The sequence below is a fragment of the Oncorhynchus tshawytscha genome, linkage group LG13 (genome assembly GCF_018296145.1).
Source record: "Oncorhynchus tshawytscha isolate Ot180627B linkage group LG13, Otsh_v2.0, whole genome shotgun sequence".
In the NCBI taxonomy this organism is placed as follows: domain Eukaryota; kingdom Metazoa; phylum Chordata; class Actinopteri; order Salmoniformes; family Salmonidae; genus Oncorhynchus; species Oncorhynchus tshawytscha.
This window is the reverse complement of record NC_056441.1, coordinates 72,940,553-72,968,207: the sequence shown is the minus strand read 5'-3', so window position 1 is coordinate 72,968,207 and position 27,655 is coordinate 72,940,553. Positions and strand designations below refer to the sequence as shown.

General features: G+C 43.6%; 1 protein-coding gene across 3 annotated transcripts in view; it reads right to left on the bottom strand.

Moving 5' to 3' along the window:
• Positions 1-1,632: 1,632 nt before the first annotated feature.
• Positions 1,633-27,655, bottom strand: part of LOC112234845 (chloride channel protein 2-like) — a 139,285-nt gene continuing 113,262 nt past the window's right edge. For all 3 annotated transcript variants that reach the window (XM_042296320.1, XM_042296322.1, XM_042296321.1), the window contains 4 exons: positions 22,547-22,585; positions 17,899-18,003; positions 12,167-12,253; positions 1,633-5,870 (listed from right to left, as the gene is read on the bottom strand). In XM_042296320.1, the coding sequence (XP_042152254.1) occupies positions 5,661-5,870; positions 12,167-12,253; positions 17,899-18,003; positions 22,547-22,585 (441 nt within the window). In that variant the 3' untranslated portion in view covers positions 1,633-5,660. The remainder of the gene's footprint in view (positions 5,871-12,166; positions 12,254-17,898; positions 18,004-22,546; positions 22,586-27,655) is intronic.

Here is a 27,655-nt window from a genome sequence, read left to right as displayed (position 1 = left end):
CCATCAAGGACTATCCCCGGCACTAACACCTCCATCAAGGACTATCCCCGGCACTAACACCTCCATCAAGGACTAGCCCCGGCACTAACACCTCCATCAAGGACTATCCCCGGCACTAGCACCTCCATCAAGGACTAGCCCGGGCACCACCACCTCCATCAAGGACTAGCCCCGGCACTAACACCTCCATCAAGGACTATCCCCGGCACTAACACCTCCATCAAGGACTAGCACTGGCACTAACACCTCCATCAAGGACTAGCACCGGCACCTCCATCAATGACTAGCCCCAGCACCACCACCTCCATCAAGGACTAGCACCGGCACCACCAACTCCATCAAGGACTAGCCCCGGCACTAACACCTCCATCAAGGACTAGCCCCGGCACCACCACCTCCATCAAGGACTAGCCCCGGCACTAACACCTCCATCAAGGACTCCATCCCCCGGCACTAACACCTCCATCAAGGACTAGCCCCGGCACTAACACCTCCATCAAGGACTAGCCCCGGCACTAACACCTCCATCAAGGACTAGCCCCGGCACCACCACCTCCATCAAGGACTAGCCCCGGCACTAACACCTCCATCAAGGACTATCCCCGGCACCACCACCTCCATCAAGGACTAGCCCCGGCACTAACACCTCCATCAAGGACTATCCCCGGCACTAACACCTCCATCAAGGACTAGCACCGGCACCACCACCTCCATCAATGACTAGCACCGGCACCTCCATCAAGGACTAGCACCAGCACTAACACCTCCACTTCATCTCATCTCAGATTGCAGTGTTAACTGTTGGTCAGATTACAGGAATTATAGATTACACTGGGACATAATTCAGAACAAAGGCGTCAGAGACAGGACTGTAATCTCATCTGGAACAGCAGAGACAGGGCAGTTTAAAACACATCCTACTCTACTGCACAGCTGTCTGGAACACAGACACAGATGATAGACTCCACAGGGAGAGAGGTTTCTTTTCACACCTGAAGTCCGCCAAGGGATAGAGAAGCCCACTTAATGAATGAACCCATTTAGCTATAATTAAGCATTTATCTGCCCATTTCAGTACAGATGGTATTTCACTCCGAAAAACAGATTTGTTTTTAACAACAAAAACACCCCAGAGGGAAAGAAGGAGAGAGCGATAGAAAAAAAGAGAAAGAAAATAAACAGTTGCTGTTCTACAGATTCTTGGGAGGAGAGGAGGATGAGAGAAAAAGATGGGCGAGGGAAAGGAACATTTTAGGATGATCTGTCACGCCCTGACCTTAGAGATCCTTTTTATGTCTCTATTTTGGTTTGGTCAGGGCGTGAGTTGGGGTGGGCATTCTATGTTTTGTGTTCTATGTTTTCTATTTCTTTGTGTTTGGCCGGGTATGGTTCTCAATCAGGGACAGCTGCCTATCGTTGTCTCTGATTGGGAACCATACTTAGGTACCCTTTTTCCCACCTGTGTTTGTGGGAGGTTGACACTGTTTAGAGCACTTTGCTTTTGAGCTTCACGGTTTGTTTTTGTAGTGTTTGGTGGGGCGTCATTTTGATCATTAAAAGATAATGTACGCTCACCACGCTGCACCTTGGTCCTCTCCTTTGAATAGCCGTGACATGATCAAGACTCCAGACTGCCATTTGTTAAAATCTCTTTATTCATCCCTGATATACAAAACATTGTTTTATTTGTTCTTGTGAAAAATAGCACTGGACTTGTTAAGCTCTGTCTGGTTTGACCCCAATGTGTTTCCGTAATGGGCCTATAACACATCATACAGTCCCGAGTCAGACAGCTACAGTACAAGCAGCAGAATCCAGAAATGGCCTGGGACCAAACAGACATTGTGTGTGTGTGTCATCCCACACACACACACCATCCTTCTTTCCTTAGGTCTACACACGCACACCTGTGCGTTCATTAGTTTCCCTCTTATACATACATATTGTTTTACAGTTTTCAATTTCTTTACAAAAATAAGGTTTTCGCATTCATGTCAAGTCATAGATTAAAATCTGGTTAGAAAGTGAGATGAACAATCGTTATTGCACAAGTTGATTACCTAATCATTAAAATAGAAATAATAAAAAACAAATCACAGATTCTTCTTCTATTTTGATTAACCTATTAATAAATATGTACCTGCCCTACTATATCTATCTGGTAGCAAATGAGATGTCATAAAGAAAGGACAGGGAAATAAGGAGAGTGACTTCAGAGAAACACAAAATAATGAAAACTAAAGCAAATCAAGAGTGTGTTTTTTCACTGGTCCCTTCAGCTAGCTTGGGGAATGACAATGGCGAGTTGCCGTGGTGATTAGGGATAATTGCACACTGCACGGACACATTATCCTCCTCCTCTGTGTGTGTGTACGTCTTTAGTGTGTGTGTGTGTGTATATGAATGACTACAATATAATGCAGAGACATGGGTAGACATTACTATCCCTTAAACGTATCACATTAATTTACAGAGAGAACCTATCCTACTCCTGTTACCATGCAGAGGCCTGAGATGATGTAGGCACTTGTGAAATGATGATGTCATACGGACCACAGGGCATTACAACACCCATGGGTCCTTTAAAAATTCTTTAAACATTCCTTAAATGTTCCTGCTACTTCAGAGAGTGGGTCTCATTCTGCTAGTGTTATAGTGTTACTTGCATTATACAAATGACATATATAACAATGTAGAAATGTTGTGGACATGCTGCAAGGCTGGAAAAACACTGAGCATTGGACCTTTTAATACCAATCAGACATGGAAGAGCAATATGCAACAAAAACTAAAAAGGAGTTGCAGGAAGAGCAACTTGATAGATAGCAATGATCATATATTACAGCCATGATATGTTAAATATATTAAATCTGTAAACCTAGAGCAAAGTTTTAAATTCACGCCTCCCCAAAAAGCTCTGTCCCCTTTCCCAAAATAAGTCATGAATAAAGCTCATTGTATGAATGCATAATGCCAATCAAACCTAGATCAAAATGAATTCAACGAGAAAAGACAAAATAAAGGAGGATAAAAACAACATATTTAACAAATAGCCATCATCATCATCATCATGACATTGTCCATTAAAATGATATACACAAGAGCATATTTCTCCTCATATTTTCAATCTTTTTCTGGTCATAATTCTAACAATATAAAAACACAGCTTTCTAAGTCACATGCACTCCTTCATGCAAAGCCATGCTGTCACTCAAGGTGTGTGAGTGTGTCTCTGCATGTGAGGATGGGCATGTCAGTCTGAAGAGGTTAGTGTGTGTCTTTTCTTTTCAGTGGCAGTGAACAAGGCAATAACTCACCACTGAAAATAAAACCTTTTCATGCAATAACACATCCAGGTGGTTGAAATGTCAGTGTGTGTGTGTGTACTTTGTTCAATGTGGCACTGAATAAGGCACCTGAATGTGTATAACCAGCCAGATGCACTCAGCTTGCATATGTGAGCAGAAATCTTGACGTCACTGGCAGAAAACAGCAGTAAAATCAAAATAACAACTGCAGGTGGAAGGAGTGTTTGACACAGGAAGTGACTCTGCTCAGTCCTTTTCAGAGGCATCAGGCCTTTCAGTGCAAACATTACAAAGAAGAGAGAAAGAAAGATGACACAAAATGACCCCTGCCTGATAATCATCAAGAGAGAGAGAGAGAGCGAGAGAGCAAGAAAGACGGAAAGAAAATGACTAGTGGCCAGACCCACAATTCAGTGAGGGAGTGTGTGAGATCTGATTGGATGCTGCACACTGGGCTTGTGCAGTATGGAGCTTCTATCACCAAGCGAAACACAATTAAAAGTTAAATACATTCAAATGACTAAGGAAACCATGCAGCACATTAAGCCAGAGACTGTCGTGAGGAAAATACATGAATAACTAAAAAGAACAGAGGTCAGACTCCTAACCATCTTCCTTCTCTAGGCTGCTCTATACATCAGTAGGCCTATTGATAAGTCATACTGTAGCAGGAATGGAGTGCTTTGTCATTGGTTATGTATAGAACACTGATCTGTAATGCTGACGGTTTCTTATTGGTCAGTATGCATGGGCTATAGTGTTTGTCATTGGACAGTTAGTTCAGATACCTAGTTTCAGTCAGTTGGCTACCTTACAGCATTAATCAAACTGGCTATATGTGGTCTGGGTCTGACCCTACTCTGATCACCATAGTGTTACTGGACAATAGGCTTATACAGCGGGGATGTGAAGTTGGCCTACCAGAAAGCTACCCTGGGTTTGATTGAAGAAAAACACCCTAAAGCAGGAGATTAGATAACTGAAAAGCTTTCATCCTGTCATCTTTCAGCCGTCCATTCACTCTCTCTTCCCCCGTTCCTTCTTCCTCTCTTCCTCCCTCCCTCCCTCCCTCCCTCCCTAGCCCAACACACTCAGTCAGGGTTATTAAGAGCTATATTTAGAGAAAACCCTCTTCTCTTGGAGTGTGCAGACTGGCTCTTATTAAAACCTGTGTGTGTGTGTATGTGTGTGTGCGTGTGTTTGAAGCAGTGTTTTCTTAAAGGAGTTAATAGCACACATGCTTTCACCATTCTACAGAATTCCTACATACATACTGTACATCTGTTTGCATAGAGTAGACTATTCTCTCACCCAGACTCACTCACAAATGCAACACAGAAAAAAGTAGAGAGAGAGAGAGAGAGAGAGAGAGGTGAAGATGTCTCCCAATGTGAGACCAGAACAGTATGTGGTTCTTTCTACAGAGGCAAGGACAAAAAATAAAACATAAATATAGCTGTTGCATCGTCCCATACACTGGATAGGTAGAGTGAAATGTGTTGTTTTACTGTGCAGCCATAGTAGTACAGTACCCCTGGAGAAAAGTAGGGTTAAGTGTCTTGCTCAAGGGCACAGACAGATGTTTCACCCTGTCAGCTCAGGTATTTGAACCAGCAATGTTTCGGTTATTAGCCCAACGCTGTAACCGCTAGGCTACCTCCATACTTATTTCTAGTTCCAGGTCACTCAACCAGATGGGAACAAAATAGGACAGAGTTGGAATGATAAGATTGAAATGTGTCTGATAAGAAGATTCGCTACCTTCTTTGTGTAAATACATACAAACCAAAACGTCCATGCACTCAATACACACACTCACATCTTTACTGGTACACAAGCCTATCTTCTTATCACCGTAGAACCGTCTGTATATGGAAGACTGGTCAGAAAGAAATGTCCACAAAATGAAAACAAACTTTGAACATTTCCTCACCAATACCCAAGTTGCTATAAAAAAGAGTAAAAATGCAATCCCTTTTATAGTCAAACCACATTCTATACATTTTGTTCTGACCACCTTTGTTAAGCAGTGACACTCCTCTCCCCTCCCTAACACCCAGATTTCTTCTGTTCTGGTTGGGGCGAGAGCAGAGTCCATCCCTCAGCCTCAAGAGTTGAGTAAGTGCAGGGCCCAAAAGCCCACTGGGAGGAGGGGTAAAGGAGAGAGGGATGGAGAGGAAGGTTAGGAGACGAGGAGGAGAGAACTTTATTTTCCAGAATTTAGTATTGATCCAAGCCCTGAGGTTGCAGCATCGGTTGTGGTTTTGAGGTGGGGCGGGGGGTCTACGCTCCTCATACTCTTCTACCCTCCAACACACCCGTCACCATCCCATCCCCCTGTCCCCATCCCCCTCACTGGGACTTCTCATCAGAGTCGGAGGCCAGGTGCTCCCGGGGGAGGGACATGGACTTGTGACGGTCCCACAGCTTGTGGAGCTCTGTGGCTTCGTTCTCACTATTGCTGCTGCTGGTGCCGCTGGTGCCGCTGTCCCGGAAACTGGACAGAGGGGGGCGCACCTTCACCCCCTTCACCGCCACAGAGCCCTCGATGGCCTTCCGCAGCTACAGGGATAATACAGGAAGAATCAATCAACAAAGGCCAAGAGACTTGCCCAATCAGACCCCTTGCCTGAACACTGACACTTAGGGACTAAGGGTAACAGTTATGGAGTACAGTCAATTTGGGATTGAAAATAAGTAAGGCTTAGTACCAGAGAGGACAGTTCAATCTGTACTCCGCCAGTGTTAGGGAAGTGTAGACCAAAGCAGAATGGTGAGGTTTAACCATGGTGATATTACAGGGTGGTTGCTATGGTGTTTCTAGGTGATACTACAAGGAGTGTGGCTATGCTACTGTACCATGGTAATAAAGTAGACTTGGGCCATATACCATATACTGAGGTATTAGGAAATGGCCATGGGATGTTTATTCAATACCGTCAATATCGTTTCAACTATTTCTTTAAATAAATGTGAATATTTGTAGCTACTTTAAGTAAATACCTGCAGTCAACTTGTGCAATACATTAAGAGATAAAGTAGATTGAGTTCTTCATTTTACCTGTCACATTATTATGAAGCTTACAGTAGTCTCCAGTCACATGTCATGTGGCGTTTGTTTACAAGCACACAGCGACAAGAGACCAGAGCCTTGTGAGTCACTCACTGTGCAGCACGTGCCAGGTAATCAAATCAAATACATTTTTATTTGTCACATGCGCTGAATACAACAGGTGTAGACCTGACAGTGAAATGATTACTTACAGACCCTTAAGCAACAATGCAGTTTCAAGAAAAATACCTAAAACAATAAAGAGCAGCAGTAAATAACAACAGTGAGGCTATATACAGGGGGTACTGGTACAGAGTCAATGTGGAGGCTATATACAGGGGGTACTGGTACAGAGTCAATGTGGAGGCTATATACAGGGGTACTGGTACAGAGTCAATGTGGAGGCTATATACAGGGGTACTGGTACAGAGTCAATGTGGAGGCTATATACAGGGGGTACTGGTACAGAGTCAATGTGGAGGCTATATACAGGGGTACTGGTACAGAGTCAATGTGGAGGCTATATACAGGGGTACTGGTACAGAGTCAATGTGGAGGCTATATACAGGGGTACCGGTACAGAGTCAATGTGGAGGCTATATACAGGGGTACTGGTACAGAGTCAATGTGGAGGCTATATACAGGGGTACTGGTACAGAGTCAATGTGGAGGCTATATACAGGGGGTACTGGTACAGAGTCAATGTGGAGGCTATATACAGGGGGTACTGGTACAGAGTCAATGTGGAGGCTATATACAGGGGGTACCAGTACAGAGTCAATGTGGAGTTTATATACAGGGGGTACTGGTACAGAGTCAATGTGGAGGCTATATACAGGGGTACCAGTACAGAGTCAATGTGGAGGCTATATACAGGGGTACCAGTACAGAGTCAATGTGGAGGCTATATACAGGGGGTACTGGTACAGAGTCAATGTGGAGGCTATATACAGGGGGTACTGGTACAGAGTCAATGTGGAGGCTATATACAGGGGGTACCAGTACAGAGTCAATGTGGAGGCTATATACAGGGGGTACTGGTACAGAGTCAATGTGGAGGCTATATACAGGGGGTACCAGTACAGAGTCAATGTGGAGGCTATATACAGGGGGTACTGGTACAGAGTCAATGTGCGGGAGCACCATTTAGTCGAGGTAACTGGGGTAACATGTACATGTAGGTAGAGTTAAAGTGACTATGTTTAGATAATAACAGAAAGTAGCAACGTAAAAGGGGTCAATGCAAATAGTCTGGGTAGCATTTGATTAGATGTTCAGGAGTCTTATGGCTTCGGGGTAGAAGCTGTTTAGAAGCCTTTGGGACCTAGACTTGACGTTCTGGTACCGCTTGCCGTGTGGTAGCAGAGAGAACAGTCTATGACTAGGGTGGCTGGAGTCTGAACATTTTTTGGGCCTTCCTCTGACACCACCTGGTTGGTATAGAGGTCCTGGGTGGAAGGAAGCTTGGCCCCAGTGATGTATTGGGCCTTACACACTACCATCTGTAGTGCCTTGCGGTCGGAGGCCGAGCAGTTGCCATACCAGGCAGTGATGCAACCAGTCAGGATGCTCTCGATGGTGCAGCTGTAGGAGCAGGTTGAGGATCATGGTTGAGGACCCATGCCAAATATTTGAGGGGGAATAGGTTTTGTCGTGCCCGCTTCACGACTGTCTTGGTATGCTTGAACCATGTTAGTTTGTTGGTAATGTGGAAACCAAGGAACTTGAAGCTCTCAACCTGCTCCACTACAGCCTTGTACAGCGACAGTGTTAGAGAAGTGTAGTCCACAATCATCTCCTTTGTCTTGTACAAAGGAGATGTACTGTACAATTTAGTACTGTATGGAATTCACAATGTTTGCCAGCTAGATATCATAGAACTATTAAGTTAACTGTCTAAAACGTGTTAAATGCTCTGCTTGTGTGCATTTGGTTTGCAAACTAAGTAGCTAGTTAGCTATCTAGCTACGTAGTGAGCTTTTTCCAAAATCAAGCTTCTCTTGGTAAGAGCAGAGAATCCCCTCCTGGATCAAGAGCCTTGCTGTTTAATATTTGTTTTGCGCGTGCAGCAAAAGGTGAAGAGCATTTTTTGTTACTTGTATAACTTAATGAGCTAGGTGGTCTGTCCTGCAAATACTTTAGTTCATGGACTATAAAATGTTCGCAATGCGCTCGTTAGCATTCTCTATTGGATTTGACATGTACTTGTTAGCATTGCTAACCCATCGGATTATAAAGGCTCAGTGGGGTATTACCGAATATCCCGGCATGGCACAAGGTCGGTATGACAATCAGGTTACTGCCCAAGCCTATAATAAAGTAAAGGCGGACACATTTTATGGTTATAAAACTCAACATTTATTTGACTAAACAATAGCCCTGATCAGATATCATGTCATACACTCCACCCCTCTCCTTCCCCAACAATGACAGATGTCTTGGAAACAGCTGTTTCTAAGCAGAGACACAGGTTGCACACACACCCTCCCTGTGTATCCAGTTATTAGGAGGCACAAGGAGAGCCGAATGCAGTAGTACTGTGTGACAGAGACAAGAGGCGGGGAGAGTTGAGACGAGAGGAGGAGACGAGGGGAGGCGAGGCTCATCTTACTGCTGTTTTTGTCTGCTTGTCTAATACCAAATAAAAGGCCTAAATGTCAGCCAGTGGAACAATACTGTGCTTAGCACCAATCTCCCGTTTTACAGCCAATTCACAAAGACAGAGTGCTCCTTTCTGTTTTGTTTGTGGAGAGCGAGAGAGAGAGCGAGAGAGAGAGAGAGAGAGAGCGAGAGGGAGAGAGCGAGAGAGAGCGAGAGAGAGAGAGAGAGAGAGAGAGAGACTGCAAGGAACATTAACCAGTCATTTGTCTCGTTGTCTGTCACCAATTGAAGGGCCGGAAAGAGCCGAGCTCATTAATGCGGACTGTGTGTGTGATGGTGGTTCCCTTTCAGTCAGTCAACTTCGGTACAACATACACTACATGGCCAAAAGTATGTGGACACCCCTTCAAATTAGTGGATTCGGCTATTTCAGCCACACCTGTTGCTGACAGGTGTATAAAACCCAGCACACAGCCATGCAATCTCCATTGACTTTCAACGTGGCACCGTCATAGTATGCCACCTTTCCAACAAGTCAGTTCGTCAAATTTCTGCCCTGCTAGAGCTGCCCAGGTCAACTGTAAGTGCTGTTATTGTGAAGTGGAAACGTCTAGGAGCAACAATGGCTCAGCAGCAAAGTGGTAGGACACACTAACTCACAGAATGTGACCGTTGAAGCGCGAAAAAATTGTCTGTCCTCACTTGCAACACACTACTGAGTTCCAAACTTCACCTGGAAGCAATGTCAGCACAAGAACTGTTGGTCGGGGATTCATGAAATGGGTTTCCATGGCCGAGCAGCCGCACACAAGCCTAAGATCACCATGCGCAATGCCAAGCGTCAGTGAGTGTAGAGCTTGCCGCCATTAGACTCTGGAGCAGTGGAAACGCATTCTCTGGAGTGATGAATCATGCTTCACCACTTGGCAGTCCTGACGGACGAATCTGGATTTGGCAGATGCCAGGAGAACGCTACCTGCCCCAATGCATAGTGCCTTTCTGTAAAGTTTGGTGGAAGAGGAATAATGGTCTGGGGGTGTTTTTCATGGTTTGGGCGAGGCCACCTTAGATCCAGTGAAGGGGAATGTTAATGCTACAGCATATTATGACATTCAAGACAATTCTGTGCTTCCAAATTTGTGGCAACAGTTTGGGGAAGGCCCTTTCCTGTTTCAGCATGACAATGCCCCCGTGCACAAGGTGAGATCCATACAGAATTGCCCAATATCAGTGCCCAACCTCACTAATGCTCGCAGCTGAATGGAAGAAAGTGCACGCAGCAATGTTCCAACATCTAGTGGAAAGCCTTCCCAAAAGAGTGGGGCAGCAGGTAGCCTAGTGTTTAGAGCGTTGGACCAGTAAGCGAAAGGTTGCTGGATTGAATCCCTGAGCTGACAAGGTAAAAAATATGTTGTTTGGCCCCTGAACAAGATAGTTAACCCACTGTTCCCCAGTAAGCTGTCATTGCCTAGTTAAATAAAGGTTACATTTAAAACAATTACATAATTGAGAGGAGGCTGGATTGGGGGGACCAACTCCATATTAATGCCCGTGATTTTGGAATGAGATTTTGAGGAGCCGGTGTCCACATAATTTTGTAGTGTACCATGAGGGGAGTTGCACTCTCATGACCTCCGTTGAAGTAACTAAAATCACGGCTAACAAGGCCAATGAAATCCGTTGGGGTCGGATGGGGCTGGATTCCATTTCTCCACAGTATGTTGTTCCGAAATTAACTGACTGAAATATGAAACGTTATGACCAAGGTACCCTCAAAACTGCGGGTGTGAGCGGCTGCGCACTTCCTCCAAGGACTGCTGCGTAGCATAAATGCCATGTCGCGCAGAGACTCAAGAGATTGAATTTCCCTGAGTTTGCACTATATGGATATTTTTTTTCTGTGAACAAATCAACATTATATCAGCCCCTTTTCAGCAACAAACTAAACAAATCTAACTCTGCAAGATTGAGTCTGTGATTTTGTTGTGGGCAGAGACCGAACGCAGCGGAGTAGAATTATTTTGGCAGCGGTAGCCCACTAGCAGATTTTCCATCCCCCGCTAGTGAATGCGCGTTTTTGTTCATATCAGAGCCGCGCGTGTGCGCATTTGTTGACATTCTTTGCTAGTTAGCGAGTTATTAGACGAGTTTTATAGGTCAGCAATGGGGAATTACTGCTTCCCAGAAGAGCACATTTAAAGTGGTCTTTAAATAAACAGTCAGTTAAAAAGCTTACGTCTTAATTAAAGGGGCAGTGTTATATTTAGAGTCAGGCTTGAATATGCAAATAAGCCAATAGGCAGAGGGGTTAAAGTAAGGTAATAATAATTATCTGTATGGTAATAATAATTCATTGTTTTTTGTAAAGTGTTTTTTTTGCATCATACAACACAATACAATGAAATGTACAGTCACCTATTTGGCCCATTGTGTTACAGGCCAACTAAAAAATAATGAATTAATGTCAAGCCCTTCATAATGTAAAAACGTTTTTAGAAGTCTCATGCAATGTAGTTCTGCATTGACATATAGGCTACTGTAGGCTATATCATAGAAATCAAAAGCTATTTCCATATGATAATGCTATATGATTTGCTCCATTGGTTTTGTTGGTAGGCCTACACTATGCTCAAATAGCCACAGTATCTTATTGGCTACTGTCTAAAACTGTAAGGGTACAGCCTCAGTGTTTACTGTAAATGTGTGCCGGAAGATGCACAAAATTCTCACACTGTTCAAGTTTCCGTTCACAAGATCTAAAATTTGCTCAGTGACCCCAAAAATTTGAAGGAACATTGGTTATCACCATAACTACTGTTCCCTGAAGGAGGGAAACAAGGTACAACACCTATTTGGCCCCACACCACGTGTTCCTGGGCTCGGTGAAGAGCCGTATTAAATTGAAGGAATGAATCCGAGCCTCACACTTATCACCAGCGAGGTGCAGATTTCATTGTCCTTGCCAGGCCTGATTTTAGTTCCTTCAACCGAAGTCTCAAGAGTGCGACACCCCCCCCTCCTTCAGGGAACAGCAGTTATAGTCATAATGTTACGTTATGCAGATGATTGTGACAGTGAGGAAGATGATGATGATGATGATGGGCATTGTTATGATGATGGTGGCTGTCATGATGCTGTAAGTGATGATAATGATGGGACAGTGTCATGTTGATGTGGTCAACTCCAGGTGATCCGTGTCACTCACCTCTTTGAGGGACACCACTCCAATGAGTCGTCCGATGCTGGTGACATAGGCATGATCCAACCCAAGCAGAGAGAAGATGGTGTGGGTCTGGGGACAAAAGAACAACACACTTAGAACCAATATTTAGAATACTCAGAACCAACAGCTAAAACTATTAGAATCAAAATTTAGAACCAACATCTAGAACACTTGGAACAAACACCTTAAACTGCTAGAACACAACCAACCATAGATTCCCTTTTGACATTCCTTTAGAGACATAGCCTCCTGTGAAAATCTTTGAGCAGCTACTAAACTAACGCAGTTAGTGCATTAGAACAGTCACCTTAGTGGTCATTGGAGAGCTGCATGGTGTGCAGGCTCCTTCCTCATTCAACTAATGAAGTAATCAGCAAGTAATCAAAAGGAATCACGTTGATTAGTGTAATCAGGTGTTTGAGCACCACTGAGCTAGATTGTTGTGAAAGGTACAACATCCCTACTGATATTATAAACTGCTAGAACGTCAAGTGAACCACACATACAGCAACTTGAGCCTAAACCCAAATCACAGGGAATAGAACTACCTTATTGTCATTTAAATATGTAATGCAATGGGAGTTTTCCATTACAATGTACCAGGAAACAAACAACACAAACATACAGTAGCATGGAATACACATCCCCCAGACTGACACACACACACACACACACACACACACACACACACACACACACACACACACACACACACACACACACACACACACACACACACACACACACACACACACACACACACACACACGACAAAATCTGAATTGATGCAAAAATACTAAATAGAAAGAAGAGTTTATAAGAACGTGCACCACAGTTGAATGTAGTGGAGTAAAAGTAAAAGTTGTCAAAAATATAAATTAGTAAAGTAAAGTACAGATACATCAAAAAAACAACTTAAGTACTTTATACCAATGACTAGTTTGATGGTTGTACTACCATTAATTATCCCATTGACAATCACCCATATTAGCAAACTTGTTTCATTTCAAACTTCACATTTGTCTAGTATAGGCTACTTATCGTAATGAACGACATCAGCAAAATGCCTGCGATAAGTGATCGAGATGGTCGGTTTTGGTTTATCGTCCCAGCTCTAGAGCATGCTAACATGCACACACTAATATGTGGAGGGAGACTGTATGTGGTATTGGGTGTTGGCAGTGTGCGGTGAGGAAGGTTGAGAGAGAGGAGAGCTTGATGGATTGGTACAGAATCACACTCTTAAATGTTTTAACAGCAGGCACACAGAGCAGGGAAGTGAGGATGGGAGAAGAGAGGAAAAGAGGGGGTGGGGCATTTTTTAAATTTTAATTTGATTTATTTCACCTTTATTTAACCAGGTAGGCTAGTTGAGAACAAGTTCTCATTTGCAACTGCGACCTGGCCAAGATAAAGCATAGCAATTCGACACATACAACAACACAGAGTTACACATGGAATAAACAAAACATAGTCAATAATACAGTAGAACAAAATAAACCAAAAAGTCTATATACAGTGAGTGCAAATGAGGTAAGATAAGGGAGTTAAGGCAATAAATAGGCCATGGTGGCAAAGTAATTACAATATTGCAATTAAACACTGGGATGGTAGATGTGCAGAAGATGAATGTGCAAGTAGAGATACTGGGGTGCAAAGGAGAAAGATAAATAAATAAATACTGTATGGGGATGAGGTAAGTAGATAGATGGGCTATGTACAGGTGCAGTGATCTGTGAGCTGCTCTGACAGTTGGTGAGGGAGATATGAGTCTCCAGCTCCAGAGATTTTTGCAGTTTGTTCCAGCAGAGAACTGGAAGGAAAGACGACCAAAGGAGGAGTTGGCTTTGGGGGTGACCAGTGAGATATACCTGCTGGAGCGCGTGCTATGAGTAGGTGCTGCTATGGTGACCAATGAGCTGAGATAAGGCGGGGCTTTACATAGCAAAGACTTGTAGATAACCTGTAGCCAGTGGGTTTGTCGATGCGTATGAAGCAAGGGCCAACCAACGAGAGTGTACAGGTCGCAATGGTGGGTAGTGTATGGGGCTTTGGTGACAAAACGGTTGGCACTGTGATAGACTGCATCCAGTTTGTTGAGTAGAGTGTTGGAGGCTATTTTATAGATGACATCACCGAAGTCGAGGATCGGTAGGATGGTTAGTTTTACGAGGGTATGTTTGGCAGCATGAGTGAAGGATGCTTTGTTATGATATAGGAAGCCAATTCTAGATTTAATTTTGGATTGGAGATGCTTAATGTGAGTCTTGAAGGAGAGTTTACAGTCTAATCAGACACCTAGGTATTTGTAGTTGCCCACGTATTCTACGTCAGAGCCGTCCAGAGTAGTGATGCTGGACAGGCGAGCAGGTGCGGGCAGGGATCGGTTGAATAGCATGCATTTAGTTTTCCCTGCTTTTAAGAGCAGTTGGAGACCACGGAAGGAGAGTTGTATGGCATTGAAGCTCGTCTGGAGGTTAGTTAACACAGTCTCCAAACAGGGGCCAGAAGTATACAGAATGGTGTCGTCTCCGTAGAGGTGTACCAGAGAATCACCAGCAGGAAGAGCAACATCATTGATGTATACAGAGAAGAGAGTCGGCCCGAGGATTGAACCCTGTGGCACCCCCATAGAGATAGCCAGAGGTCCGGACAACAGGCCCTCTGATTTGACACACTGAACTCTATCAGAGAAGTAGTTGGTAAACCAGGCGAGGCAATCATTTGAGAAACCAAGGCTGTCGGGTCTGCCAATAAGAATGTGGTGATTGACAGAGTCGAAAGCCTTGGCCAGGTCGATGAATACGGCTGCACAGAAATGTCCCTTATCGCTGGCGGTCATGATGTCGTTTAGGACCTTGAGCGTGGTTGAGGTGCACCCATGACCAGCTCTGAAACCAGAATGCAAAGCGGAGAAGGTACGGTGGGATTCGAAATGGTCGGTAATCTGTTTGTTAACTTGGCTTTCGAAGACCTTAGAAAGACAGGGTAGGATAGATATAGGTCTGTAGCAGTTTGGGTCTAGAGTGTCACCCCCTTTGAAGAGGGGGATGACCGCGGCAGCTTTCCAATCTTTGGGAATCTCAGAGAGGTTGAGAGGTTGAACAGGCTAGTAATAGGAGTTGCAACAATTTCAGCAGATCATTTTTAGAAAGAGAGGGTCCAGATTGTCTAGCCCGGCTGACTTGTTGGGGTCCAGATTTTGCAGCTCTTTCAGAACATCAGCTATCTTGATTTGGGTAAATGAGAAATGTTGGGGGCTTTGGCGGGTTGCTGTGGAGGGTGCCAGGCAGTTGACCGGGGTAGGGGTAGCCAGGTGGAAAGCATGGCCAGCCGTAGAGAAATGCTTATTGAAGTTCTCAATTATAGTGGATTTATAGGTGGTGACAGTGTTTCCTAGCCTCAGAGCAGTGGGCAGCTGGGAGGAGGTGCTCTTAATTCTCCATGGACTTTACAGTGTCCCAGAACTTTTTTGAGTTAGCGGTACAGGATGCAAATTTCTGTTTGAAAAAGCTAGCCTTAGCTTTCCTAACTGCCTGTGTATATTTGTTCCTAACTTCCCTGAAAAGTTGCATATCACGAGGGCTATTCGATGCTAATGCAGAACGCCACAGGATGTTTTTGTGCTGGTCAAGGGCAGACAGGTCTGGAGTGAACCAAGGACTATATCTATTCCTAGTTCTACATTTTTTGAATGGGGCATGCTTATTTAAGATGGTGAGGAAGGCACTTTTAATGTATAGCCAGGCATCATCTACTGACGGGATGAGGTCAATGTTATTCCAGGATACCCCAGCCAGGTCAATTAGAAAAGCCTGCTCGCAGAAGAAATCTAGGGATGTGAAGATGTGGGGTTTTTATGAACCCTCACGCCCCTGGTAAATCTTAAGCCACAGACAAATTCCTTTGTCCTGTTACTATGGAGAACAAGCCTCAGAACATTAAACATGAAATAAAGGGAATCTGGAACAATGGTTTCTGTCAGCCACAATGGTGGTCATGACGATATATGGAACATGAAAATGTATGTCATTTTTGTTTTGTTATTAAAGGTTAATACATGACGTTATTACGAAAACATTGTAACGTCAACATTTTACCTAGTGTTTGTTTGATGTTTATACATTGTATGTTGTATGGAAAATGTCCAAATCAAAGAGAATGTTTTGGTAAAGATGAAATGTGAAGTTAGTTGTCTAAAATTGGATTTGAGTAAAATCTAGACCATGCCTCTTAACTAGGTACGCCCAGAGAATTGCCCTAAAGGCGGTTACGCCCACTTCTGACACGAGGGTATAAAACCTGTGAGTAAAGAATTTACAGAGGAGACTACGTGACCCAAGCTACAGCCAAGGTCAACGAACCCAGAACGCAACACAAGTTTGAAGAGAAATAAATATTTTTCTACCCAAGCTACGGATGAGTAGCTGTGTCTAAGCGGATGAATTCAAGCCGGACCCCCTAGCATCCAATCCCAGTGAATCGTGGTATCTAAATGGTTTCATTCCTATGCTGTGAGCTCTGAGCTACAGAGCTGTCTGTCCTCAGAAGACCCCTTCCAGAGCAAGGGTGAGGGAACAGACTCCTAAGCCAAAAGGACACTGACATCGTGAGGACGACCAGAAAGGTGCGCCGGAGAAGTGTGTCATCGAGCAGCCTGAACGGTCCCCTGAACAGTCCACAAAGAGATCCTCTGAGATCTTCCCCATGTAATTACATCATTATATACTGACCCATAAGAGCGGCAGTTTGGGGCAAGGCTAGGGTTAGAATAGCATAGCTGACAAATTCACCCAAATGTATATTTCTCTCGTGTACTTTATTTTTCCTCTCTCTCTTTGAAATCCCCATTTTGGGTAACACACACCATAGTGTGTTGGCCGTTATACTAAGTTCTAATCAATAGCCTATAATGTGTTTTGTCTATGTGTATCTTTTATCATAATTTTAGCTTTCTAGTAAATAAATATTCAACTAAGATTGGTGTGGTACGAACTCATTGGTGAGACCCGGGTCCATGCAGATTCACGGACTATACGACGTTCAGAACGAAATTGTAGAGGTAACTGGTTAATTAGCGGCTGTTGTAAAATCGATATTCTGATATTCTTTGAGTTAATTTGGGAAATAGAAACTCAATAAAAACTAGTTTTCCCATGGTGCAACAAATCATTCGATGAACTTTTAATCATTCGATGAACTACAGTCCTCACATTAACTAATACAACATCACGACAGGGGCAATCAATTCACATATGGTGTCGAGGGCACAGCTGGGGGCAGAGGGAGGTCTATAGCAAGCGGCAACAGTGAGAGACTTGTTTCTGGAAAGGTGAATTTTTAGAAGTAGAAGCTTGAATTTTTGGGTACAGACTTGGATAGTAATACAGAACTCTGCAGGCTATATTTGCAGTAGATTGCAACACCGCCCCCTATGGCAGTTCTATCTTGACGGAAAATGCTATAGTTAGCGATGGAGATTTCAAGGTTTTTGGTGGTTTTCCTAAGCCAGTATTCAGACACGACTAAGACATCCGGGTTGGCAGAGTGTGCTAAAGCAGTGAGTAAAACAAACTTAGGGAGAAGGCTTCTAATGTTAACATGCATGAAACCAAATAAACCATAATAAACCATTATGAATGGAGGACATTATGGAGGACACAGTCAAAAGGGGGTTGTACTGAGCAGCATAATTAACAGACAGACAGACAGACCTTATGTAGTGAGGTGCGCTCCACCAGTTGGAAGGGGGCAGGGTCGATCTTGCAGTTGTCAAAGTTCACCTGCTCGTCAAGCTGGTTCTCCTCCCACTCTGCAATCTGCAGACCCAATGAAGAAGAGAGTGGAGAGAAACATTATGGAAGTACTCAAACCCTATTAGACACATAGAATACTTAAATGGTCTTTACATCCATGGTGATGAAATAGCAGATATGTCTTTTATCTTTAATTCAGTAAGGCATTCATTCATATTTCAAAAGATAAAAACATTCTTTTTAATGCCTTAAACTCCAGTGATTGTTAACAATATGGGCTTCATCAAATGTAAATGCTAATAGCTTAGCAAATATGAGTGATATGCAACATAAGCATGGTATTAGTTGAAAGGGTAGCACGTGAGATTAATATGATTATAGATTATGGAATAATGTTCAGAACAAAGGTGAGAATAAAACAGTTAAAGCCCTTATCAGTGGAAACATTTCAGACTATTTAAATTGACGTACCACCAAGCATTTTAGCTTTAATCTAAAATCCAATAGATCCTAATAGCAACAAAATCACTTTGCAAACCCCAACACTAATCTCAATCCCTATCCTACCCCATTCATTAGACAATATGTATATATATATATGTACACACACTACCGGTCAAAAGTTTTTTTCTTTATTTGTACTATTTTCTACATTGTAGAATAATAGTGAAGGCATCAAAACAATGAAATAACACATACGGAACTTTGTAGTAAGCAAAAAAGTGTTAAACAAATCAAAATACACTACTGTTCAAAAGTTTGGGGTCACTTAGAAATGTTCTTGTTTTTTAAAGAAAAGCACATTTTTGTCCATTAAAATAACATCAAATTGATCAGAAATACAGTGTAGACATTGTTAGTGTTGTAAATGACTATTGTAGCTGGAAACGGCCAATTTTTTAAATGGAATATCTTCTAATAGCCACCCTTTTCCTTGATGACACTCTTGGCATTCTCTCAACCAGCTTCATGCGGAATGCTTTTCCAACAGTCTTGAAGGAGTTCCCACATATGCTGAGCACTTGTTGGCTGCTTTTCCTTCACTCTGTGGTCTGACTCATCCCAAACCATCTCAATTTGGTTGAGGTCGGGGAATTGTGGAGGCCAGGTCATCTGATGCAGCACTCCATCACTCTTCTTCTTGGTAAAATAGCCCTTACACAGGCTGGAGGTGTGTTGGGTCACTGTCCTGCTAAAAAATAAATGATAGTCCCACTAAGCCCAAACCAGATGGGATGGTGTATCGCTGCAGAATGCTGTGGTAGCCTTTCTGGTTAATTGTTCTTTGAATTCTAAACAAATCACAGACAGTGTCACCAGCAAAGAACCCCAACACCATAACATCTCCTCCTCCATGGTTTACGGTGGGAAATACACATTTGGAGATCATCCGTTCACCCACACCACGTCTCACAAAGTCACAGCGATTGGAACCAAAAATCTCCAATTTGGACTCTAGACCAAAGGACAAATTTCCACCGGTCTAATGTCCATTGCTTGTATTTCTTGACCCAAGCAAGTCTCTTCTTCTAATTGGTGTCCTTTAGTAGTGGTTTCTTTGCAGATATTCGACCATGAAGGCCTGATAAACACAGTCTCCTGTGAATAGTTGATGTTGAGTCTGGTAACTTTAATGAACGTATCCTCTGCAGCAGAGGTAACTCTGGGTCTTCCATTCCTGTGGCCGTCCTCATGAGAGCCAGTTTCATCATAGCGCTTGATGGTTTTTGCGACTGCACTTGAAGAAACTTTCAAAGTTCTTGTAATGTTCCATATTAACTGACCTTCATGTCTTAAATTAATGATGGACTGTCGTTTCTCTTTGCTTATTTGAGCTGTTCTTGCCATAATATGGACTTGGTCTTTACCAAATAGGGCTATCTTCTGTATACCCTTTTACCTTGTCACAACACAATTGATTGGCTGAAATGCATTAAGAAGGAAAGAAATTCCACAAATGAACTTTTAAGAAGGCACACCTGTTAATTGAAATGCATTCCAAGTGACTACCTCATGAAGCTGGTTGAGAGAATGCCAAGAATGTGCAAAGCTGTCATCAATGCAAAGGGTGGCTACTTTGAAGAATCTCAAATCTCAAATCTATTTTGATTTGTTTAACACTTTTTTGGTATATACACTGCTCAAAAAAATAAAGGGAACACTAAAAATCTGAATGAACGAAATATTCTTATTAAATACTTTTTTCTTTACATAGTGGAATGTGCTGACAACAAAATCACACAAAAATTATCAATGGAAATCAAATTTATCAACCCATGGAGGTCTGGATTTGGAGTCACACTCAAAATTAAAGTGGAAAACCACACTACAGGCTGATCCAACTTTGATGTAATGTCCTTAAAACAAGTCAAAATGAGGCTCAGTAGTGTGTGTGGCCTCCACGTGCCTGTATGACTTCCCTACAACGCCTGGGCATGCTGCTGATGAGGTGGCGGATGGTCTCCTGAGGGATCTCCTCCCAGACCTGGACTAACTCCTGGACAGTCTGTGGTGCAACGTGGCGTTGGTGGATGGAGCGAGACATGATGTCCCAGATGTGCTCAATTGGATTCAGGTCTGGGGAACGGGCGGGCCAGTCCATAGCATCAATGCCTTCCTCTTGCAGGAACTGCTGACACACTCCAGCCACATGAGGTCTAGCATTGTCTTGCATTAGGAGGAAGCCAGGGCCAACCACACCAGCATATGGTCTCACAAGGGGTCTGAGGATCTCATCTCGGTACCTAATGGCAGTCAGGCTACCTCTGGCGAGCACATGGAGGGCTGTGCGGTCCCCCAAAGAAATGCCACCCCACACCATGACTGACCCACCGCCAAACCGGTCATGCTGGAGGATCATTTTGCAGGCAGCAGAACGTTCTCCACGGCGTCTCCAGACTCTGTCACGTCTGTCACATGTGCTCAGTGTGAACCTGCTTTCATCTGTGAAGAGCACAGGGCGCCAGTGGCGAATTTGCCAATCTTGGTGTTCTCTGGCAAATGCCCAATGTCCTGCACGGTGTTGGGCTGTAAGGCCCTCATACCACCCTCATGGAGTCTGTTTCTGACCATTTGAGGAGACACATGCACATTTGTGGCCTGCTGGAGGTCATTTTGCAGGGCTCTGGTAGTGCTCCTCCTGCTCCTCCTTGCACAAAGGCGGAGGTAGCGGTCCTGCTGCTGGGTTGTTGCCCTCCTACGGCCTCCACATCTCCTGATGTACTGGCCTGTCTCCTGGTAGCGCCTCCATGCTCTGGACACTACGCTGACAGACACAGAAAACCTTCTTGCCACAGCTCGCATTGATGTGCCATCCTGGATGAGCTGCACTACCCGAGCCACTTGTGTGGGTTGTAGATTCCGAATCATGCTACCACTAGAGTGAAAGCACCGCCAGCATTCAAAAGTGACCAAAACATCAGCCAGGAAGCATAGGAACTGAGAAGTGGTCTGTGGTCACCACCTGCAGAACCACTCCTTTATTGGGGGTGTCTTGCTAATTGCCTATAATTTCCACCTGTTGTCTATTCCATTTGCACAACAGCATGTGAAATTGATTGTCAATCAGTGTTGCTTCCTAAGTGGACAGTTTGATTTCACAGAAGTGTGATTGACTTGGAGTTACATTGTGTTGTTTAAGTGTTCCCTTAATTTTTTTGAGCAGTGTATATTTATATATATAGACATATTTGTGTTTTAGACAGAGCTTCGGGGCACCATATATATTCGCCGTATACACACACAGAGTCCCTCCCCAATAAATTGTTCTGCAGTGTCAGTCCTATATATATAGATATAAGAAAGATCATGAAACAATTTATTATTAATATGTATTTAACCCCTTATTTTGGCACTAAAGAGTCTCCATATATACTTCCATAAGGTTTTTCAACTGGTAATGGGGGACCTTCACACAAGTCGTGTGAGCCCTGTGGGCGTCCAAGAGCAAAACAACATGTACATGTTCGTGAAAGCCTCACCTTTCCACAGAGGGATTTTAGTGTGTAGCCCAAAATGTTTGGACACTACAGACAGAAGTTGGCAGATCGGCTGTACCGACTACCGACGAGTCCCAAGATGCTTGTGGGGGTCGAAGAGTCTCCTCTTTCCATAGAGGGGTCATATCGTTCGGACGCTACAGACAATTATGTGAGAAGACCAATTTTCGGGATGTCTCATGGTCTGACAAACACCGCTCTAGCTCTGTCACCTTTCACCGCTGATGCGGAAGGGCGAGATAGGCGAATGCAGTGAATTGACACACATCCAATGCAAAAAAAACGGATCTCTCTAGCTTAAACTGACAATTTTTTATGGGGATTTTTGTATTATGCTAATTAGATGTCCACGGGCGCGGACATCGACCTTAGAGGGTTAAGGCTAGGTTGTTGCCTGTTTTATTTGGCTACACAGTGCCTGGCTGTGGTCTCTGTTGCAGAGATAATAGATGCCCATAGAGTTTCCAGCTTTGATAAAGCTCTTCATACACAGTGACTTATTATTCCCCTGATAACCAATCAATACACCGTAGCATAGACATAGACAGCACTGATACATACATAGAAAAGGGAGAAAGAGGGAGAGAAAGTGTGTTGTAGGGTCTCACCTCTCTGATGGTCATGTCATCATCCACATCGAAGTCATCCTGAGAGGAGAGGGACAGGAAACAGATCAACACACTTACACTGCAAACACACACCAAAAAGACTTGTGTGCACGGCCGCACACAAACGCTACAGACAAGTACAACGTCTAAATGACAGTAAATAACTTAAAATACAAACACAATGTCACAAAGTACACTCATACTACAAAGAAAACACTTGTCCATGTCGTGGCCACATAGCGGTCAAACTGAACACAGTTACAAAATGAAAAGGCAGATGGAGAGATGTGACAAGAGAGACTAAATTAATAACTACACAGATGACCATGGTGGGGGTTGAAAATGTACTTGAAACAGATGAGGATAATAATGGTTTGCATTCATAAACAGTGCTTTTCACAAGGTCTCATTCATAAACAGTGCTTTTCACAAGGTCTCATTCATAAACAGTGCTTTTCACAAGGTCTCATTCATAAACAGTGCTTTTCACAAGGTCTCATTCATAAACAGTGCTTTTCACAAGGTCTCGAAGTACAGATCGGATGATTGGCACTGAAGGATTTGACCATGGAGTGATGATGGCCACAGTTTGGATATGTGCCGGGCGGGCCTGAAAACCTGAGAGAGTTCTACAGTGCTGAGTGGTACTTTAGTGTGTGTGTGTGGGTCAATGTCAAAAGGTGTGTGTAGAGCCCAATTTGGACAGGAAACTTTTCTGGGGGAGCTCAGGTTATATAATTAACAAAATCACCACATCCATCATTTTCGTCCCGTCCGTAATTTTCTGCCACGTCAGTAATTCTTGTTAGGCAGGAAGATTATTAAGCTCCTAGGTGGCGCAGTGGTCTAAGCCACTGCATCGCCATACAGCCTGGTTCAAATCCAGGCTGCATCCCATCTGGCTGTGATTGGGAGTACCATAGGGTAATGTACAATTGGGGTAGGCTGTCATGGTAAATAAGAATTTGTTCTTAACTGACTTGCCTAGTTAAATAAATACAAATATTATCCCAAAAACCTACTGTTTTCCGGGAAACTCCCAGGTCCAGTCCCGTGCGATTCGTCATCCCTTTGTTTTGAGGGATATTACAGAGTTTAACAGGTGCTGCACCCAGTTTGGGTTAGAACATGGGAACAAATTGATCCATGAAAAAAAGTGCTATGCAAGTAGCATACAGATGAATGACCCGTTTTGTCACATATCAACTTTCCTAGAGCCATACTTCTCTTTTAAAAGATGACGTGGACAATATTGTGCCGATGATTTGCCAAATATGTCAGTTAATTAAATGTCTGCATAGGTTACAGTTCATGGTTCTTATTGATATGCATTATTAGTTTGACTTTCTCCGAACTGAAGGACAATATTAGGCTAATATTAGGCTATCCCTGGACATCATAACTGAAAGCCATCAGGCCAATATTAGGCTATCCCTGGACATCATAACTGAAGGCCATCAGGCCAATATTAGGCTATCCCTGGACATCATAACTGAAAGCCATCAGGCCAATATTAGGCTATCCCTGGACATCATAACTGAAGGCCATCAGGCCAATATTAGGCTATCCCTGGACATCATAACTGAAGGCCATCAGGCCAATATTAGGCTATCCCTGGACATCATAACTGAAAGCCATCAGGCCAATATTAGGCTATCCCTGGACATCATAACTGAAGGCCATCAGGCCAATATTAGGCTATCCCTGGACATCATAACTGAAAGCCATCAGGCCAATATTAGGCTATCCCTGGACATCATAACTGAAAGCCATCAGGCCAATATTAGGCTATCCCTGGACATCATAACTGAAAGCCATCAGGCCAATATTAGGCTATCCCTGGACATCATAACTGAAGGCCATCAGGCCAATATTAGGCTATCCCTAGACATCATAACTGAAAGCCATCAGGCCAATATGAGGCTATCCCTGGACATCATAACTGAAAGCCACCAGGCCAATATTAGGCTATCCCTGGACATCATAACTGAAGGCATCAGGCCAATATTAGGCTATCCCTGGACATCATAACTGAAGGCATCAGGCCAATATTAGGCTATCCCTGGACATTGGAAGTATTTTCACGCCTAAAAGAGCCTCCAAACTTCCGTCAAAACGGTCAATTTTGAATGAGGAAGAAAATTATTACCATACCTATCCCATCTTCAAATTTCTAGTGGAAAAATGGACATGCTGGGGTAGTAATTACATAACCGATGTGCCTAAAAGAGCCTCCAAACTTCCGCAAAACGGTCAATTTTGAATGAGGAAGAAAATTATTACAAACTCATTCCACATGGGGGTAGTAATTACATAACCGATGTGCTATAGGGGGGGGGGTGTTTGTGAGTTTTTGCCTCACCCTTGTACTCGATTGATGATTTAAACGAAAGGAAAAAACAGACACTCCGCCCTCCGTGGAATGAGTTTGACACCCCTGTTCTATAGTAATACTAGTCCCGTGAGAGTAGGGCTTATGTGTGACTTTAGTGTAAAAGTGTGTGTGTGTGTGTGTGTGTTTATTAATTTCTCTCCGTCTACCTCCACACCTGATCCCTCTCCCAGCCTCAGGCCCTAGGGGGTGATGGGAGCCCTGAGCTCATTTATCCACCCGTCTGCAGTGGCTGACCTACCTGTAACCCTGGCAACAGTTGCTGTGGGGCCCGGCTGGTCAAGGTGACCTCCCTACTGTAGAATTATAGAACCAGAACCAGAAGCCAGATGTGTCTGGAGTTGACAACACCATCACCACTGACACCAACATGGACTGACAGTCTGCTAGCACTGCATTTTACAGTCCTGTTTCCACCAGTTTTTACCTGCTACTTACTCCCATGAGGTCAATGAGTACTTTTCTGGTACACATTTAGCAGAATTGAACACATTGGTTACTACCATTACTTTCTAAGTAGATACATATGGTACATTCAAATAAAAGTGCTACTGTCAAACCTGTACACCTCTCCAAAATCAGGACACTGCACAGATGAAAGAGGTGTGTGTGTGTGTGTGTGTGTGTGTGTGTGTGTGTGTGTGTGTGTGTGTGTGTGTGTGTGTGTGTGTAGAAGAATCAGTATAATACAGAGATGTAGTTGTTTGATATAGAACAGCTACCACCTGCATGTGGTGGAAGTGAGTGTTTTTGGGAGAGAGACAGAGCAGGGGATGCTGGCCCATGTTGCTGGTCCATGTGGACTCCAATGCTTCCCACAATTGTGTCAAGTTCACTGGATGTCCTTTGGGTGGTAGACCATTCTTGATACACACAGGAAACTGTTGAACGTGAATAACCCAGCAGCGTTGCAGTTCTTGACACATTCAAACCGGTGCCTCTGGCACCGACTACCATATCCCGTTCAAAGGCACTTAAATCTTTTGACTTCACACATACACAATCTATGTCTCAATTGTCTCAAGACTTAAAAATCTCAATTGTCTCCTCCACTTCATCTACACTGATTGAAGTGGATTTAACAGGTGACATCTCTCTTCCTTCATCTTGATCTATCTATTGATTTATATTTCTGCATCTGTGTGTGTCTCTCTTAATCTAATCGAAGTCTTCTGCTCCTTCTCTTAGTGTCTTGACCCCAGTGTTGGTCCACTGCAATCCACACATCAAACTACTCAACAAGCTTCAATTCAGGGCCAGCCCAGAATATAACAAACATACACACACTCGCTGACAATGCCATTCCCAGTGTGATTCTAAAGGCGGAGAATAAATCTGGACAAACACAACGTCCATTAATAAGGCATGAAACCGCTCAGTGACGTGTTGTCTGGTCTACTCTCGTTAAGAGGAAAGAGAGAAAGAATGAGAAAACACTGAGCTCTGAAAGGCCAGGATCATTTCTCTGGGATGGAATACTCAAGTAATTTACCCTGCATCAATATTTCACACTGGATCCAGAGAGGGAAGGCAGGAAAGAAGGTAGACCGGAGGGGGAAGGAGGAGGAGGTGGGAAAAAAGGAGGATCAGGTAGGAAAAGGATGAAAAGGGGAGGGTAAGAAAGAGAGAAATAGTGACGCAGAGAGGTAGATAAAAAGAGGGGAAATGAGAGTAATTTGGAGAGAGAAGGGGGCTGTGAACTACAGCTCAGGGGGAGAAAGAGAAGTAATAACTTCATTTCTTTAAGATGCGGGGGTGTACTGTAGTGTCGTCGGAAGTCTTGGGTAAATATTTTAATACATTTGTTTGTTCATATTTATGTTTAGGGCCTGTGTGGCCAAATGGATTCTGAGTAACCACACACTCCCTCTGAATACTAATAACTATAATCAACACTGACAAACACCCTAGCATAAACACACACATACATACACACCTAGAGGGTAGTTGTGCCTAATTAGCTCATCAAAGCTTTATAATTACTAACGTCTCTACATCACCAAAATATTCAGGGCATCAATATTGTACCATTAGGTTTAGGCTATCAATGTTTAATGACATTAAAACCTTTCACTATTACATTTCCAGATTGCTGTTCTCTTGACTATTGATGAATAAAACAATAATTAGCATGTTATATTATGTCAGAGGGGTACATGCAACATTTTATCATGTTTTAAATGTTGCAATCATCATTCTTAATTCAGAATTGAGCAGTTGTTTCATTGATGGACATGCATCACTGTTAAAGCGTAGCAGCTTTGGTAATTGGACAGTGTATTTTGGTTTATGGTGGTTGTATTTGTAATTGCTTGGTCATTGAACAGGAGGACTAGAACTGCTTGTCTTACCAACAGGATACATCTTTGATTTCTGTTACGACTTAGTCATGCGTGCATACATTTTACGTATGGGTGGTCCCGGGAATCAAACCCTCAACCCTGGCGGTGGAAGCACCATGTTCTACCAACTAAGCAACACAGGGCCACACGCATGTCATGAAATACCACCTCCCCCAACCCCACCCCACCCTACCCCGCTCCCATCCCAATCCAAACCTCTCCCCCCTCCCTCTATCCCTAGTATAACTTGTGTCCTCATGACAAATGGTATGAACAACTACAGCAGATGAACAAGTGGGAGGGGTTTGGTTCTGTGGAGGGGTGGACTGTAGCGCTACAGGCCCCACCCACAAACCAGTAGAAGGTCACTGATTG